The following is a 19,492-nucleotide window of genomic DNA, read 5'->3' on the forward strand; positions in this document are numbered from 1 at the left end:
CGTATCCTTGTGCTCCAAAAATAATCCATACATATGCCTTACTTAATGGACCTGTAATGTATTTTTCATTAAAGCGGTAGTATCCCGCTTTTTGACACTTTTACCTACAGGTAAGCCTATAATAAGGCTTACCTGTAGGTACAAATAATATCTCCTAAACTGGCACGGTTTAGGAGATATTTGCAGTGCATGCAGCCGATCACGCGAGCGGCACATGCGCTCTGAAGGTCCGGGGGGACCTTCAATTATGTTTGCCGGGAGCTTGCCGGAAAATCACAACCGCTTTAAATCATTTCTGCCTTCTTGTAATGTCCTCTTTGAGATCCTGAACCTTTCCTTTTCCCCTCACTTCCTTTTGTTTGAAATGTGCAGTGCGTGTTTGTTGCAGCGATGTGCTATGCCCTGTGCACACTACACATAGAATACGTACTAGAGTACCTAGTCCATGTACTTGGTGAGAGAGCGTGAGAGAGGGTGGCTACTTATAGTAAGACTATGGAGAATGAACGTAGCCACCCTCTAACAGGAAGTCCGATCACAGCAGAAAAAAATAAGGAATTTGGGGACTGAAAGCAAAACGCAGGTACTTTCCTGAGTTTAGAATACATACTTGAATAGAATATATTTTTTAAACCAGACTTTTGTGTTACTTTAAATGTCAAAAACTTTAATCTAAAGTGTAAGCTGATTTAAGAGTATACTTTTTAACGTGTGTGTTGTTTTCTTTATTGCAGGCCTGCCTGTACTCATAAAAGAAAACTAGCAACAACAGCATGTCCTCCTCACACTCCTCTTCTCTGGAGTTTCTTCAGGTAACTCTGATTTTATGGATTTCTAACAGTTTTGTTCTTTGTTTATAACATTTCCAAATCTGTTGAAACACATCTTTAATTGTTTATCAGTACTGTCAGAAGCTTTTGTCTACTAAAATAAAGTAAGGATTTATAAGGAAAATTCTAAGTCATACCACATCCCTAATATAACCATGGATAGAATAAAAGCAAACTAAACTTCAGCGAGTGATTCACATATCAAAACAGATAAAATCTGTAATTTTATTGATAAAGAGCTAAAATTACATTTAGAAATAAAAAAATATATACATCTACAAGTAACACCAACGATAAACATCCTATAGAGGCAATATCAAGATCCAGCTGAACATACAGTTAACGTATTTTCCGGCGTATAAGACGACTGGGCGTATAAGACGACCCCCCTAATTTTCAAGTTAAAACATAGGTTTTGGGCTATACTCGCCGTATAAGACTACCTCCCTTCCGAAGCAAGGCAACACCATTGAAAATCATCAGATTTCTCATAGATCTCCAAGGTACCCCAAGTACTGTAATACATGTAATCTCTCATAATATCTCCAAGGTACCCTAAGTATTACCAGTAGATGTAATCTCAAGACGCTGGCTGTGTTGGAATCCTTTACCGGTATACCGTATGTACCGTAGCTTTAGCTACATACAGTATACCACGCTAAGCCAATCACAGTGAGCGATGTATTCTATTATTGAATGCAAAGCCTGCTCGGATTGGCAGAGTCAGAGAGGCGGGCTGATGTTACTCCGCCAATCCGAGCAGGCTTTGCATTCAATAATAGAAAACATCGCTCTCCCTGATTGGCTCAGCGCGGTACACTGTATGTAGCCTGAGCTACGGTACATACGGTATACCGGTACAGGATTCCCACACAGCCAGCTTCTTGAGAGATTACATCTACCGGTAATACTTATACTTAGGTTACCTTGGAAATATTATATTCGGCATATAAGAGGACCCCCCATTTTTGGAGGATTTTTTTGAGGTTCAAAATTAGTCTTATACGCCAGAAGATACAGTAGGTCCATATATTATTGGACACAGGCACAGTTTTCATTCTTTTGGCTCTGTATGCCATCAGAATAAAATTTAAACACAACAATCCAAATTAATTTGAAGTACAGACTTTCAGCTTTAATTCAAAGGGGTTGAACATGAATATTAAGTACAAATTTTAGGAAATGCAACAATTTTTATACTTAGCCCCCCCCCCCCCCATTTTCATGGGCTCAAATGTAATTGGACAAATGAATATAATCATAAATAAAATGTTCATTTTTTAATATTTTGTTGAGAATCCTTTACTGGCAATGACTGCCTTAAATCTGGGTTTCCTCCTTTCTGATGCTTTGCCAGGCACTAACTGCAGTCGTCTTCAGTTGTTCTTTGTTTGTGGGTCTTTCTGCCTTTAGTTTTGCCTTCAGCAAGTGAAATGCATGCTCAATTGAATTGAAATCAGGTGATTAACTCGGCCATTGCAGAAGGTTCCACTTCTTTTCCTTCAAAAGCTCCTGGGTTGCTTTTGCAGTATGTTTTGGATCATTGTCCATCTGAACTGTGAAGCATTGTCCATTCAACTTTGCTGCATTTGGCTGAGTATGGGCTGACAGTATATCTCTAAACACTGCAGAATTCATCCAGCTGCTTCTGTCTTTTGTCTCATCATCAATAAACCCCAATGACCCAGTGCCACTGGAAGCCATGCATGCCCATGCCATCACACTGCCTCCACCATGTTTTACAGATGATGTGTGCTTTGGATAATGAGCTGTTCCAAGCCTTCTCTACACTTCTTTTTTTTTTTCCTTCCTGCCATTCTGGTACAGAATCATTTTTGTTTCAACCGTCCAAAGAATGCTTTTCCAGACCAGGTCTGGCCTTTTTAGATGTTTTTTTGGTAAAGTCAAATCTGGCTTTTCTGTTCTTTAGGCTTATGAATCGTTGTACCTTAAAATAAACCCTAGACCTTTTACCTGCTTAATTGATGAAGAAATAACAAAGCCCAAGCCCACCGCAGATATACTGTGGCAGGGCGGCTCTGCTGTGCAAAATCACGTATATCTACGTGATTTCGTGCACTCGGTCTCTACGGAGCGTGCGCGGCGCTGGAGCTGCTCTCCCGCTGCGAACAGATAAACTCCCGCGATCGTCAGAGAAACTGACAGAAGACCCGCCTGATTATGTACACAAAGCAGGCGAGTCTTCTGTCACACAGGCAGAGAGAGATCAGGAGTTTCAGCTAAGCTTAAACCCCAATGTCACAGAGCCTGTCACAGAGCCCATCCCCCCCACAGTCAGTAAGCATTGCTAGGCATACATTAACCCCTTTGATCACCCCCAGTGTTAACCCCTTTCCTGTCAGTGTCATTTATACAGTAACAGTGCATATTATTTAGCACTGATTACTGTATTAATGTCATTGGTCCCCAAAAAGTGTCTGTCTACCGCAATGTCACAGTCCCGCTAGAAATCACTGATCGCCACCATTACTAATTAAAACAAAAAAAACAATAAGTCCAAAATTCTATCCCATAGTTTGTAAACGCTATAACTTTTGCGCAAACCAATTAATATACGCTTTTTGGGATTTTCTTTTTACAAAAAATATGTAGCAGAATACAAGTTGGCCTAAACTGATAAAAAAAAATTAGATTTTTTACACTTTTTTATTGGAAATGTTTTATAGCAGAAAGTAAAAAAATATTGTGTTTTTTTCAAAATAGTCGCTCTATTTTTGTTTATAGCGCAAAATCTAAAAAACGCAGAGGTTATCAAATACCACCAAAAGAAAGCTCTATTTGTGGGAAAAAAAGGACATCAATTGTATTTGGGTACAACGTAGCACGACCGGGCAATTTTTCATTAAAATAAGGCAGTGCCGAATCGCAAAAAAAAGCCTTGTCATTAACCGCTTGCCGACCGCCGCAAGTACATATACTGCGGCAGTCAGCCCCTCACAGGCAGAGTGACGTATCGGTACGTCACTAGCCTGTGAGGCTCTGGGGAGCGAGAGTGCGCCGCCGGCGGCGCGCTCCCGCACGGTCACGGACCTCCCCGCGCCAGTGACCGGCGCGTGTGACTCTGCGATCGTCGGGGGAGAGGGAGAAAGGCAGGCGGCTGATGTAAACAAGCCGCCTGTCATTCTCCCCTGTGTAGAAACACTGATCATACGGTTGTACTATGTAGGACTGTTGATCAGTGTTCCTACAGCTCAAGCCACAGCCAATCACAGTTAGAATCACGCCCCTAGGGACACACACAGCCCCTCCCTCTCAAATAAAGTTAACCCCTTCACTGCCAGTGTAATTTTACAGTAACAGTGCATATATATAGCACTGATTACTGTAGAAATGTCACTGGTAACCCCAAAAGTGTCAAAAATGTCAGTCAAGGGTCCGATCTGTCCACCCCAATGTCGCAGTACCGCAAAAAAAATCGCAGATCGCCGCCATTACGCGTTAAAAAAAAAAACAACAAAAATCTTTCCCTTTGTTAGTAAACGCGATAACTTTTGCGCAAACCAATCAAAATACGCATTTTGCAATTTTTTTTTTTTTTTACCAAACATATGTAGCATAAAACAAATTGGCTGAAAATGTTAAAAAATTTTGATTTTTCCTTTTTTTTTTTGGGGAATTTCATATAAAAAAAATGTGAAAAATATTGTTGTTTTTTGCAAAATTGACGCTTTTTTTTGTTTATAGCGTGTGATCAAAAAATCGCACAGGTGATCAAATACCACCAAAAGAAAGCTCTGTTTGTGGGGGAAAAAAAGACGTCAAAATCGTTTTGGGTACAGCGTCGCACAACCGCGCAATTGTCCGTTAAATTCACGCAGTGCCGAATTGCAAAATACCCCCTGGTCTTTTAGCAGCCAAATCCTCCGGGGCTTAAGTGGTTAAGGGGGTAAAACCTTTCGAAGCTCAAGTGGTTAAGAGCTGTAATTTCTAAACCCTTCCTCCGATTTGGATGTACATATTTTCAAATTAAACCTGAGAGTGTGCACTTTCAGCCCATATTATAGAACTATAGCTTGAATTTGTTTTGGCAAATACCTGAAAAAAAAACTAAAATTGAGCCTGTGTCCAAATATACTGTATATGGACATAACTGTATAAACAGCAACAAAAAAGACGGTCCTAATAATGCAATATCAATGAAATGAAACTGTTAATTTGATTGAGACACCGTCTACATGACATGTTTTACATCAAAAGCTTAATCTATTTTAGAAATAGGATTTACAAGTACATAATAGGTCACCAGACAAGATAAATAAAAACCATAAGGGTTTAGTTGTCCAAAGGTTTGAATGTGATGCAGGTGACCCACACGTGGCTCACTAAAGGAGAACTGCCCAAACAACGGGTGCACCATTTAAGGCAGAAATACCGGCATGGTAATGCTGAAAATTTGCAAAGGGAAGGATCTATGTAGAACCTATAATAGTTTTTTATTTAATTGAATTAAATTATGTGCGATCAGACAGAGTCACTCCACCACACATGATTTCCCAAATTAGACATACCAGAAGGGGGCAAAGAGGGGATGGACAGAATCTAATGAGTCCAAAGCCCACCAGGGCCCAGCAAAAGAAGCTGCAAAAGCCAAAAAGAAACTATCATAGTAAAATAAAAATATAAATCAAAATGCACTTCAAAACTAACAATTTGTTCCAATTACGTCCCCCTCCTTGCCCATCTGGTAACTCTACCTGACCAAAAAAATGCTGGCTACGCCTCCAGTGCAGTGGGACACAAGAAAAGTACTCCCTTTCGGTGACACAACAACAGACTGGTTTCCCACATCAGAGGGACACTCAAAGGCCACCCTCCACCACCCACTGGGTGTCCCAAACACAGTGAGTCAGCCAACCCCAAGGGCAACCCCAGTGCCCCGCCGGGGGTGAAACCAACACCTCCCCAACCCTGTCTTTTGATGATAGACTCCTTCTGAGTATTCTTCCTTGTGAGTTTAACTTGTATCTCTTTGGAAGTTTTCCTACGTTCTTTGTCTACCGTGTGCATAATCCTTCTAGGGGTCAATTATGGTCTTGGAGCCACTTCCGGGGATGTTGGCTTTATTTTCAAGGATTGTAAACTTCCTAATAATGTTTGCAACTGTATTACATGAATATCAAGCTGCTTGGAGATATCCTTTAGCCTTTTACATGCAGGATCAACATTTTCTTTTTGATCACCTCAGTCACTCTCTGCTTTGCTTTCACGGGTCAATGTTCAGTGTATAGTTGGAAAAATCATCAATGCAATTACTTAATCCTTTATGGGGATACCAATAAATCTTTCCAGGGCATTGTAGAATATTGTTGTACACTAAGCAATAATTTATCTCTATTCACACTTTCTTTGCTTTTACATACCAGAAGCATGCAAGTAAACTTGATACAAATTCTTTTAATCCCATCACTTTTCAGGAGGAATAAAACATTGTTTCAATGAGCTGTAAGAGTACAAACAAGTTTGTCTGTGTCTGCTTGTTTACAATAGACTTTAAAGCGACTCTTTAGTCATTTTTCATCTTTCCATCTATTAAATCCTCTGCCCTTGTTGTTTTACCTTTTGGATAGTAAAACATTTTTTCCTGCCAGTAAATACCTTATACAACCCACTTCCTCTTTCTTGTCTGGTCTTTAGCCTAGGCTAATGACATCATGCACAGCTCTCTCTCTCTCTCTCTCTCTCTTGTGAGAGTTTGCCAGCAAGGGAGGGAGGGAGGAGTTTTAGGAAAGCCAAGGAGAGCTGAGTAGCTGGAGGGGGCTAAATGAGGGCGGAGATACTAAACTAAGCATGCCAGTATCTTCTATGCAGGATGTGGAAACCTTACAAGAGGATCTGAACAAAATAATGGGGTGGGCAACTACATGGCAGATGAGGTTTAATGTTGAAAAATGTAAAATAATACACCTGGGCATCAGTAATGCAAAAGCAAGCTACTCTCTGGGGGGGAAACCTCTGGGTGAGTCTAGGATGGAAAAGGACCTGGGGGTACTGGTAGACAACAGGCTTGGCAGTGGCATGCAATGCCAAGCCGCTGCAAGCAAAGTGAACAGAATACTGGGATGTATAAAAAAGGGGATTCACTCCAGAAATAAAGAGATTGTTCTCCCTCTCTACAAGACTCTGGTCTGGCCACATCTGGAGTATGCTGTCCAGTTCTGGGCACCGGTCCTCAGGAAGGATGTACTGGAACTGGAGAGATTCCAGAGAAGGGCAACAAAAATAATTAGGGGAATGGAGGGCATCGGCTATGAGGAAAGACTACAAGCACCGAACTTATTCTCTCTGGAGAAGAGACGATTGAGGGGGGATATGATAACAATGTACAAATACTGTACTGGCGACCCTAGCATAAAGAACAAACTTTTCAGAGAAAGGGAATACAATAAGACACGTGGCGACTCACTAAAACTTGAGGAAAAACGGTTTAAGCTAAAAATACGTAAGGGGTTCTTTACTGTCAGAGCAGTGGAGATGTGGAATTCTCTTCCACAAGCAGTGGTATCAGCAGGGAGCATTGATAGTTTCAAAAAACTATTAGATGGGCACCTTAAAGACCACAACATACAGGGGTATACAATGTATGGTTAACAGCAAACACACACACACATCATAGGTTGAACTGGATGGACTGATGTCTTTTTTCAACCTCACAAACTATGTAAGATAGCAGGAGACTGCAGAGATTCATGAGTATTCATCGAGAGAGGAGAAATGTTTGGGCAAGCAGTGGTGTGAGTGTCTTTGTCTGTGTGTGTGTGTGTGTGTGTCTGTGTAAATCCAGGAAGTGAATAGGCAGCAGCTTCAGTTGCCCACAGTTAAAATGACTGCAGCAAGACTTAGTGGAGGGAGATTTCTGCAGCATATTTGGCAAGTACAGAGTCACAGTACTGTATATATAAAATAATATGCAAAGTGGTTGGAAGAAAGCTTCAGAATGGCAAAGATGTTTTATTACAAAATGTGTGAGCAGACTGCAGTTCCTCTAAATAAAAGAAATGATGTGCAGCCACTGTACTTTGTCAGCAAGTACAGAGCACATATGTAATTATAAGATATAACTCCGGTTGTTTATTGTACTGGGCTATAAAATGCAATAACATTTTTTTAGTTGACTAAATATGAAATTGTGCATAGAATAGTTTTTTACTATTATCAACCAGCGGGTGGGGCTCTAGGCTCCTTTTATATTTTCCCTAGGCTGATGTACTCATTACAGAAATTAGTAAAATATACTGTCTTCAGAAATGCCATAATTCTCTACAAAACCAGTGTCATGGATACACCCTGTAATAAATGTTTAGTAGTAAGACAATTCCTTTACTTAAATACAATAATTATATTTGTAAACTTTAAAGGAATGAATAAATACAATATCTCCAAGCTATTGTAATTGTAAGTAACGTCAAAATTGATAGTACCATTTTCTGTACATTCATCCATTTACATTTGCATATATATATATATATATATATATATATATTAGATATACCATGGAACACAGTGAAGACAGTCATCACCAAGTGGTGAAAATATGACCACAACAATGACATTACCAAGAAATGGATGTCAAGCCAAAATTGATGAAAAGACGAGAATAAAACTGGTCAGAGAGGCTGCCAAGAGGCCTACAGCAACATTAAAGGAGCTGCAGGAATATTTGGCAAGTACTGGCTGTGTGGTACATGTGACTGGAATCTCCCGTATTCTTCAAATGTCTGGGCTATGGGGTAGAGTGGCAAGACAGAAGCCTTTTCTTACAAAGAAAAACATCCAAGTCTGGCTAAATTTTGCAGAAACACATCTGAAGTCTACCAAAAGCATGTGGGAAAATGTGTTCTGTCTGATGAAACCAAGATTGAACTTTTTGGCCATAATTCCAAAAGATATGTTTGATGCAAAAACAATACTTCACATTACCAAAAGAACACCATACCCACAGCTAACCATGGTGGTGGCTGCATCATGCTTTGGGGCTGTTTTTCTTCAGCTGGAACAGAGGCCTTAGTCAAGGTAGAGGGAATTAACAGTTCCAAATACCAATATATAAATAAGCTGCGCTACTAAAATGAAACCGTGCTATCACTACACATGTGTAAATAATTGTAAATAATAAAGTCCATAAAAGTCTCTTGTGAAAGGAACTTTTCAATGTGATAAGTCCAATGATCGCTAATTCACTATATGTGTTGGGATCTCCACCAATAGTGCAGGCTGCTTACCAGAACTAAATGTAAATTGCGCAGATTAGCACATCCGAGGTCTCCAAAGGGATATCGCACTTCAAGGACGGGTGCTCCGCTGTATTGCCCAAACTTGGACTAAATGGTAGACTCAGCCGATATCATACCACATACATATAAAAAAGTAAATTCCATCCCATAGCGTAAAACTGATATAAATTAGGAAGAACGTGAATAGAGGAGCTTGCAAATAAAAAGTATCATGCGTGAAAGTGAATCACACAGATCTATAAAGAATCCACTAAGTGGCAGATGTTCCAAAAATTCCAAACTCCTCCAATAGTGTATTACCACCACCAGATGTACAAACTGCTTACCAGATAAATAAAATAAAAGGCCAGTGTATGATATATGGATATAATTAGACACCAGACTTCACTGAAGAAATAGCAGGATAGTGACCACCACCATTAATACCAACTGCTTACCAGAAATAAGCATATAAATTGCCAAAAGAATAAAGAGGTATAGGTAATCTAGAAGTGGATCAAGTCCAGCCAGCAGGGACAGTAGCTTCCACCCAAATCTGTAAACCGCTTACCAGATGTAGATTTTTGATATGCCAAATACATCCACTGCAAGATCTCCTATCTCATTATCATGTAAAACCATAGTTTACCATGTATTGATTTAAATCAAAAATGGGAAAGATTTCTATGGCAAACATTAATTCAATAGTATAATGACTCACAGAATATCACCTAAATTTAGGAGTGCATATACAAAGTCATCAATTACAGCCCAGATATTGACAGGTAAAAAAATATAAATAAAAATGTGAAATATAAAATATAAAATATATATATATATATATATATATATAAAATTTATACAGATAATTGTACCAAATCTGAGATATATAATGTGTCAGTCCCAAGGTATCTCCCAAACCCCGGGACTAGATATAAAAATTATAATATAAATCCAGATGCTACCATATGAACTAAGTAACTAACAACTGATAAGACCCAAATCATGAATATGAAAATATATGAATCAATCCCACAAGTCACATGGGGTATTGAACCAAAATATAAATATAAACTTTGCATTATGATGTATGCCATCTCATGAAATTGTGCAAGGACCATAAAATTAAAAGACAAAAAAAAATATAAAATATTAACTATAGTCCAGTATCAAGTACACATCAATATCTAAGCCCAGATAATTTGAATACCAAAAATATCAAATAAGTCCTCCCATAGCTCATATACCCATACCTCAAGGGGCATACAATATACCCCGTAATACTACTCAAATCAATTGGCTCATCAAAAACCAGTTGACATCAACATTACCCACTGAAATTCAGTTATGGAAATGAAAATATTGAAGGTAACTTACTACGAAAACATCCATCTCATGGTTAGAGAAAATGGACAAAGACATCTACGCGTTCTCAATTAATGCATTGACGTCTACGTCCACATTAAGTCCGAAGGGTGTGTAGGTCTTAACCCTATACCCCGCCATTTGGGACAAAATGTATCTATGCCTAGAAACATGATATTTTTAGGGTTTTTGTTATGGGATGTCAAAAAATGTTTGGAAACCGAATGGTTCCTGAAGCCTTTACGAATGTTCGCGATATGTTCGTTAAGTCGCACATATAATGGACGTTTGGTTCTACCAATGTACTGGAATCTGCACGAGCACTGGAGGAGATAGACAACTCCAGTGCTGGTGCAGGATATAAAGGGGTTGATCTTGCAGTTACCCAGTGCTGGTTGAAACAAAATGTTTTGTGTTTTTCTGTTTTATAAGGTTTAAACGACAAACTTGGCATCTATTACATTTATAGAAACCATTCAACTGATGTAAAAAAGTTGGTTTACTTTGAGGAGTTTCTATCACATTGGGGCCACCACATCCCGTAAGTTGGGAGTTCCCTTAAAGATAATCCGTGGTTTGTCCGGTAAGACCTTTTTCAAAATTGGGTCGTTATTTAAAATGTGCCAATGGCGCATCAGCAATTTTTTGATCCCCATAAATTGGTTGGAGAAGGTAGTGATGAAAAAAAGACCAGACAGTTGTTCCTTACGTCCATCATGAGGGCGTATTTGCAGTAACTGAGCTCTGTCAATCCCGCTCACTTGCTCCAGGGACTCACAGAGGAAGTCACGATCATATCCCTTATCGATGAATCTTTCCGTGAGAACCTGGGCCGGTCTCAAAAATTCCGTCTGATCGGAGCAATTGCGCCGAATGCACACATACTTTTGCCTAAACACTCACTTCTTTCTAATTTCACGTTTTACTTAAATTGAACCTTTCTCTTGAGATATCCTTATAGTTACCTCTAAAGTCCCACCCACTTACGGGGGTTTTTTCTTTTACATATACTGTCCTTTAGGCACAGCCCGTAGCCAGGTTTTATGATGGCAACTATCGACAGGTATATAAGCATTTCTGTCGGTCGCCTTGAAGTGCGTAGAGGTGACGAAAACACCATTTTGAATAGCAATGGACAAGTCCAAGAAATAATGTCAGATTGACTCTTGTCGTAATTTAGATAAATGCCCCTGGAATAAATGTTAAGAGAATCCAAGAAGGAAACTAGGTCGCATTCCGCTCCATCCCATAGGAGGAGGATGTCATCTATATACCTAGCCCACAACAAGACTTGAGGTCTGTCATAGGCATAGAGGACATCCTCCTCCCACTGAGCAATAAATAAATTGGCTATGGACGGGGCGTCTTTAGCGCCCATTGCAACACCAGTGTCCTGTCTGAAAAATGGGCCACCGAACCAAAAATAGTTATGCTTGGTGGCATACTCTAATAGTTCCATAATGAATGAAATTTGAATAGAAGGTATGTTAGAGTCCCTGTTCAGGAACATATGGACTGCACCCAAACCCTGTTGGTGGGGGATGATTGTGTATAGTGATGATACATCTGCTGTAACTATCCACAGATCTTTTGTAGGGGTGATATTGGATATTAAATTAATCACATGTCTTGTATCGTGAACATTTAATGGCATCTTTTGCACCAGAGGTTGAAGATAAAAATCGATATACTTCCCCACCCGGGACGTCACAGAGTCGATGCCACTGACAATTTGTCCCCTAAACGGCTACTTAAAAGAAGTACGCCGCTTAAGGTTAGGATAAGGTGTTTTATTATAGGTATTGGGGACCCTTTGCTTATTCTTCTGATTAGAGGGACCAGGGATAGAGGCAGATGAATTAGGGTTAGTGACTTCCATGAACTCAGCTTCCTCCTCATTGGTAAACTCAAGCAGTTTTTTTTGCCACTCAAACACACTGCTATTCTGATAATCCAATAAGTCCCTGTTGTATTTTTTTCTCTTTTTAATTTTTTGGTCCCTTTCTTTTTCTAAGGTTTTGAGAAGATTGGAGGAGGCAGCTTTATATTCTTCACTCTCCATAAAGGGGGAAAGTTTAACCTTAACCGCCTTTACCTCTTCATCAAGTCTCGATAATTTGGCCCTTTTCCTAGTGGTTAAGAATCTAAGGAAGCCAACCCCCACCACTTACTTTTTAGCTCCTGAAAATGGGCAGACTGTGTAAAAAAAATGGTTGCAGTTCCAAAAATTTGTACTTGATTTTTTTTTTTTCTATTAAACCCCTTGAACTAAACCTGAAGGTCTGCACTTCAAATTATTTTGGATTGTTTCATTTTAATATTATGCTGGTGCCATACAGAGCCAAAAGTATGAAAATTGTGCCTGTGTCCAAATATATATGGACCTAACTGTGTGTGTGTGTGTATTATATACTATATTACCAAAAGTATTGGGATGCCTGCCTTTACGCGCACATGAGCTTTAATGGCATTCCAGTCTTAGTCTCTAGGGTTTAAAATTGAGTTGGCCCACCCTTTGCAGCTATACCACATTTAAGTCTTCCGGGAAGGCTGTCCACAAGGTTTAGGAATGTGTCTATGAGAATGTTTGACCATTCTTCCAGAACCGCATTTGTGAGGTCAGGCACTGATGTGGATATGGAGAAGGCCTGGCTCACAGTCTATGCTCTAATTCATCCCAAAGGTATTCTATCAGGTTGAGGTCAGTCAAGTTCTTCCACTCCGAACACGCTCATTTATGCTTTTATGAACCTTGCTTGTGCACTGGTGCGCAGTCATGTAGAAACAGGAAGAGGCCATCCCCAAACTGTTCCCACAAAGTTGAGAGCATGAAATTATCCAAAGTGTCTTGGTATGCTTATGCCTTAAGTACCTTTCAGTGGAATTAAGGGGCCAAGCCCAACCCCTGAAAAACAACCCCACAGCATAATCCCACCTCCATCAAATGATTTGCACCAGTGCACAGAGCAAGGTCCATAAAGACATGGATGAGCGAGTTTGGGGTTGAGGAACTTGACTGGCCTGCACAGAGTCCTGACCTCAACCCGATAGAACACTTTTGGAATGAATTACAGCGCAGACTGCGAGCCAAGCCTTGTCGTCCACATCAGTGTCTGACATCACAAATGCGTTTCTGGAAGAATGGCCAAAAGAGTTGACGCTGTTAAAGCTGCAAAGGATGGGCCACCTCCAAATTGAACCCTAAGTGTGGGATGCCATTAAAGTTCATATGCGTGTAAAGGCAGGTGTCCCAACACTTTTGGTAATATAGTGTGTATGTACACAGTATCTCACAAAAGTGAGTACACGCCTCACCTTTTTGTAAATATTTTTACTATATCTTTTCATGTGACAACAATGAAGAAATGACACTTTGCTACAATATACAGTAGTGAGTGTACAGCTTGTATAAAAGTGTAAATTTGCTGTCCCCTCAAAATAACTCAACACACAGCCATTAATGCTGGCAACAAAAGTGAGTACAACCCTAAGTGAAAATGTCCAAATTGGACCCAAAGTGTCAATATTTTGTGTGGCCACCATTATTTTCCAGCACTGCCTTAACCCTCTTGGACATGGAGATCACTAGAGCTTCACAGGTTGCCACTGGAGTCCTCTTCCACTCCTCCATGATGACATCACGGAGCTGGTAGATGTTAGAGACCTTGTGCTCCTCCACCTTCCGTTTGAGGATACCCCACAAATGCTCAATAGGGTTTAGGTTTGGAGACATGCTTAACCAGTCCATCACCTTTACCCTCAGCTTCTTTAGCAAGGCAGTGGTCTTCTTGGAGGTGTGTTTGGGGCCGTTATGTTGGAATACTGCCCTGCAGCCCAGTCTCTGAAGGGAGGGGATCATGCTCTGCTTCAGTATGTCACAGTACATGTTGGCATTCATGGTTCCCTCAATGAACTGTAGCTCCCCAGTGCCGGCAGCACTCATGCAGCCCCAGACCATGACACTCCCACCACTATGCTTGACTGTAGGCAAGACACACTTGTATTTGTACTCCTCACCTTGTAGCCGCCACATATGCTTGACACCATCTGAACCAAATAAGTTTATCTTGGTCTCATCAGACCACAGGACATGGTTCCAGTAATCCATGTCCTTAGTCTGCTTGTCTTCAGCAAAATGTTTGCAGGCTTTCTTGTGCATCATCTTTAGAAGAGGCTTCCTTCTTGGACAACAGCCATGCAAACCAATTTGATGCAGTGTGCGGCGTATGGTCTGAGCACTGACAGGCTGACCCCCCACCCCTTTAACCTCTGCAAAAATGCTGGCAGCAGTCATACATCTATTTCCGAAAGACAACCTCTGGATTGGATGTGGAGCACGTGCACTCAACTTATTTGGTCCACCATGGCGAGGCCTGTTTAGAGTGGAACCTGTCCTGCTAAACTGCTGCATGGTCTTGACTACCGTGCTGCTGCTCATAGCTCTTCTTATAGCCTAGACCATCTTTAAGTAGAGCAACAATTCTTTTTTTTTTTTCAGATCCTCATAGAGAGTTATTTGCCATGAGGTGCCATGTTTAACTTCCAGTGACCAGTATGAGAGAGTGAGAGTGATAACACCAAATTTACCACACCTGCTCCCCATTCACACCTGAGACCTTATAACCCTAACGAGTCACATGACACCGGGGAGGGAAAATGTCTAATTGGGCCCAATTTGGACATTTTCACTTAGGGGTGTACTCACTTTTGTTGCCATCAGCTTAGACATTAATGGCTGTGTGATGAGTTATTTTGAGGGGACAGCTAATTACAAGCTGTACACTCACTACTTTTACATTGTAGCAAAGTGTCATTTCTTCAATATTGTCACATGAAAAGATATAATAAAATATTTACAAAAATGTGAGTGGTGTACTCACTTTTGTGAGATACTGAATATATATAAATATATATCACACTAAATTCCTAAAATCCCTCTACCCTGTTGTGGAGCTCCAGGCTTCTCTGTTATTATGGATTATCATCATAGTAATGAATTTGCAGATGAAACAGAAATAGTAATTTTCTCGGCTTTCATATTCATTACATTTCCTTCTATATACGATTAAATACTTGTAAATTACATACTTCTCCTATGCTGTGTTGTGTAATCTTGCCCCCATGTAATTGCTTTGAACAAGCAGATAGTTCTTCTGTCTGTAGTCTTGGTCCTTACATCTCCCAGTCTGTTAAATATAATTAGATTTCATTTAAATAACGTCACAGCTGCAGTCTGCACATTTCAGTCCTCTCAGTGCCCTTCCATATGAATATGGGCTTTCCTTACTTTCATTTTTAATAACGATGAGCCAGTTTTGCATTCATCTCTAATTTGTTGCACATAACTAACTACTCGGTGCTACGGTCGGTCAGATTGTGCCACTTGTTTCATAAACAAAAAAAGCAACAAAGCCCCAGTGACCCTTTTCTACCCCCAGAGCTTTGCTTTCCCTTGCCAAGTGTACGGTTCAATGTTCGGTCACCTGTATCTGTTGGTTTAGCACATTTTAAAATAGTTCTCAGCACCCTTCTTGTTCTGTGCAGCTTATTTTTAAGCTTCAAACATTGCCTGGCTCATTATTCCCAAAGAAGGTTAAGGCCTTCTTGTCAGACCGGAACTGCTCACTAATTAGAGTGCGGCACTTGGCACTGAACGTGTCGTGCTTGCAAGCTTTCCTACTGCGATCACTTCTATTCAAATTCCCCTATTATAATTGTACAATGGACGTGAGTGTCACTGGATAGCTACTGCCTGAACACAGCAGAAGCCACTCGTACTCAAAGAAAAAACACATTTATTTGTTAGCAGCTCATAACCTTAAAGCAGAACTACACTGCATCTGAGCACCACAAGCCAAAAACTCTGTTCAATTCATTTTTATTATTGAAAGCAAACCCACTCATCCATCCATGCCTCCATGTTTTTTTTGCTAAGAAATAAATTTGAAAAACACCTCTTAGCATTTTTGGTGGTGGCCATCTTTAGTAAGGGCTGATGATTCATGTAGCCTAGGCCTGGAAACCAGGAAGTAACGGCAGAAATTTTCCCATAATAATAACTTGATAAAAAACAATGTCCTTAGCAAGAAACATACATTTTACATAAAGTTACCAAAGTTAGTGTGCACTGTAAATTACCTCCAGTATTGTTCCTGTTTCCTCTTGCTGGAGGCTGCCATTTTGTTGAAGCCCAGAGCCCCTGAACAGCAATAAACCTTTAGGCCAAGGTCTTCAAACTATGGCCCTCCAGCTGTTCAGGAACTACAATTCCCATCATGCCTAGTCATGTCTGTGAATGTCAGAGTTTTACAATGCCTTATGGAGCGTGTAGTTCCGCAACAGCTGGAGGGCCGTAGTTTGAGGATCCCTGCTTTAGGCTGTCAGCAGATTGGCCTCTACAAACCTAACGCAGTGCCTAAAACTAGAGAGCAACTGAGCATGTACAGCAGCATTACTGGATTTTATACAGTATAGGCGCTTCTTTTTGATTTACATAGCTATACCTGCAAAAGGGACCAGCCTGAAGTGATCTAGCAGGACTTCATTTTCTGACTAAAGTTCCACTGGAAATGTAAAAAAAGGTTTAAAATAAGTAAATAGTATATACTTTCCATTCTTATTACTAATGCTAGCAGCATAAGCATTAAAAATAGTCAGTGTTGATTGAGAGAGTGAAGTTCCTCTTTAAATTTATATTTCTTTCTCCATAGTAATACATGGCGTATTTAATCGTTTGTAGTGTAGAATGTTTTTCAGGTCAGTAGTTATTGTAACATTTACTATTAAATTCTCTCTATGGGCAAAACAGATTCTATATCTGGAGTGGAGTGCCCCTATAAACATCATCACAGGTGCTGAACAGTTCCTCTCTGCAATGACGGTGGGGTCCAAAAGAGCATCCTAGCTCATTTTCTGCTGATGTAGGGCACAGTACAGAGCAGTGGCGTAGCGTGGGTTGTCAGCACCCGGGGCAAGGCTAGTAATTTGCGCCCCCTAACCTGCGAGATTTTAGCACTTGAGTCTCTTCCACTAGATTCGTTAAAGAAACCCTTACCCCCTAAGCACTTTAGAGCAGGCCAGTGTCCCCACAGATCACCTTTTAGAGCAGGGTCCCCATAGATCCCCCTTTAGAGAATGGTCCCCATATAATCTATGGGGACATTTCTCTAAAGTGGGGAATCTATGGGGACCCTGCTCTAAAAGGGGATCTATGGGGACCCTGGCCTGCTCTAAAGGGGATCTATGGGGACCCTGGCCTGCTCTAAAGGTCTAAAGGGGATCTATGGGGATCCTGCTCTAAAGGGGGGATCTATGACATAGATCCCCTTTAGAGCAGGGTCCCTATAGATCCCCCTTTAGAGCAGGCCTGGGCAGGTCCCCCATAGATCCTCCTTTACAGCAGGCCAGGGTGAGGTGAGGTCCCCCATATAGATCCCCCCTTACAGAAGGCCAGGGTGAGATCCCCCATATATATCCCCCCTTACAGCAGGCCAGGGTGAGGTCCCCCATATAGATCTCCCCTTACAGCAGGCCAGGGTGAGGTCCCCCATATAGATCCCCCCTTACAGCAGGCCAGGGTGAGGTGAGGTCCCGTCCCCCATATAGATCACCCCCTTTACAGTAGGCCAGGGTGAGGGGGATCTATATGGGGGACCCCGGACCTCTCCTCACCCTGGCCTGCTGTAAGGGGGGATCTATATTGGGGACCTCATCTCACCCTGGCCTGCTGTAAGGGGGGATCTATATGGGGGACGGGACCTCACCTCACCCTGGCCTGCTGTAAGGGGGGATCTATATGGGGGACGGGACCTCACCTCACCCTGGCCTGCTGTAAGGGGGGATCTACATGGGGGACCTGGTCCCCCATATAGATCCCCCCTTACAGCAGGCCAGGGTGAGGTCCCCCATATAGATCCCAGGTCCCCCATATAGATCCCCCCTTACAGTAGGCCAGGGTGAGGTGAGGTCCCGTCCCCCATATAGATCACCCCCTTTACAGTAGGCCAGGGTGAGGTGAGGTAAGGTCCCCCATATAGATCCCCCCTTACAGCAGACCAGGGTGAGGGGGATCTATATGGGGGACCCCGGACCTCACCTCACCCTGGCCTGCTGTAAGGGGGATCTATATGGGGGACCTTACCTCACCTCACCCTGGCCTGCTGTAAGGGGGATCTATATTGGGGACCTCACCTCACCCTGGCCTGCTGTAAGGGGGGATCTATATGGGGGACCTCACCTCACCCTGGCCTGCTGTAAGGGGGGATCTACATGGGGACCTGGTCCCCCATATAGATCCCCCCTTACAGCAGGCCAGGGTGAGGTGAGGTCCGGACCCTGGCCTACTGTAAGGGGGGGCTCTATATGGGGGACCCCAGACCTAACCTCACCCTGGCCTGCTGTAAGGGGGGGTCTATACTCAGTCCTGACTCCTGTCCTGTGTCACTCGTGACTCCTACCTTTTTTTTGCAGGTGCACCCGATCACAGCAGGCTATGTCTTCTCTTCTCCTCCAGGTCCTCTGGCTCCTAGGTTTTCCTCCTGCGTCTGTCGCCACTGGCTCTCTCCTTGTCTGGCCTGTGTCACCTGCCGCCGCTGCCAGCTTCTTCTTGCTGCTGCCTGGGCTGGTCTGGTGTGGCTCCCGCGCTCAGCGCTGCGCTGGGCGGCCGCTGCAGTGCACTGTCCCTCCCCCAGATTGTCCCTCGCTCTCCGCACGCCTGGCAGCCCCCCCCCCTCCACAGTGGGCGGCGACCCGGCGGCTCGGATCGGATTTGCACAGCGCCGCCGCCACAGCCAGCACTGCAGTGTGAGAGAATAAGTGAGCCAGGCAGGGCAGAGCTGCGGGTGCGAGCGCGCCCCCCCCAGATGTTGCGCCCGGTGCGGCCGGCCCCCCCTGCACCCCCCACGCTACGCCACTGGTACAGAGACATGTTAGTTCTTCACATAGGTTATATAGACAGAGCTATGCTGTAAATCATAATGTCTTTGGGCATGTCCTGACCATGAAAGTGGGGGGTGTCATGGCGCTCTTCTAATATCCCAAGGTGGTACAAGGAATGTGGGTGGATGG

At 42.2% G+C, this 19,492-nt stretch overlaps 1 protein-coding gene across 1 annotated transcript in view; it reads left to right on the plus strand.

The window, feature by feature from the left end:
* Positions 1-743: 743 nt before the first annotated feature.
* Positions 744-19,492, plus strand: part of LOC309544673 (uncharacterized protein) — a 185,804-nt gene continuing 167,055 nt past the window's right edge. Inside the window, exon 1 of the mRNA XM_082243585.1 lies at positions 744-812. Within this exon, the coding sequence (XP_082099711.1) occupies positions 774-812 (39 nt within the window). The 5' untranslated portion in view covers positions 744-773. The remainder of the gene's footprint in view (positions 813-19,492) is intronic.

The sequence above is a fragment of the Pelophylax lessonae genome (assembly GCF_965119305.1).
Source record: "Pelophylax lessonae genome assembly, chromosome: 1".
In the NCBI taxonomy this organism is placed as follows: Eukaryota; Metazoa; Chordata; class Amphibia; order Anura; family Ranidae; genus Pelophylax; species Pelophylax lessonae.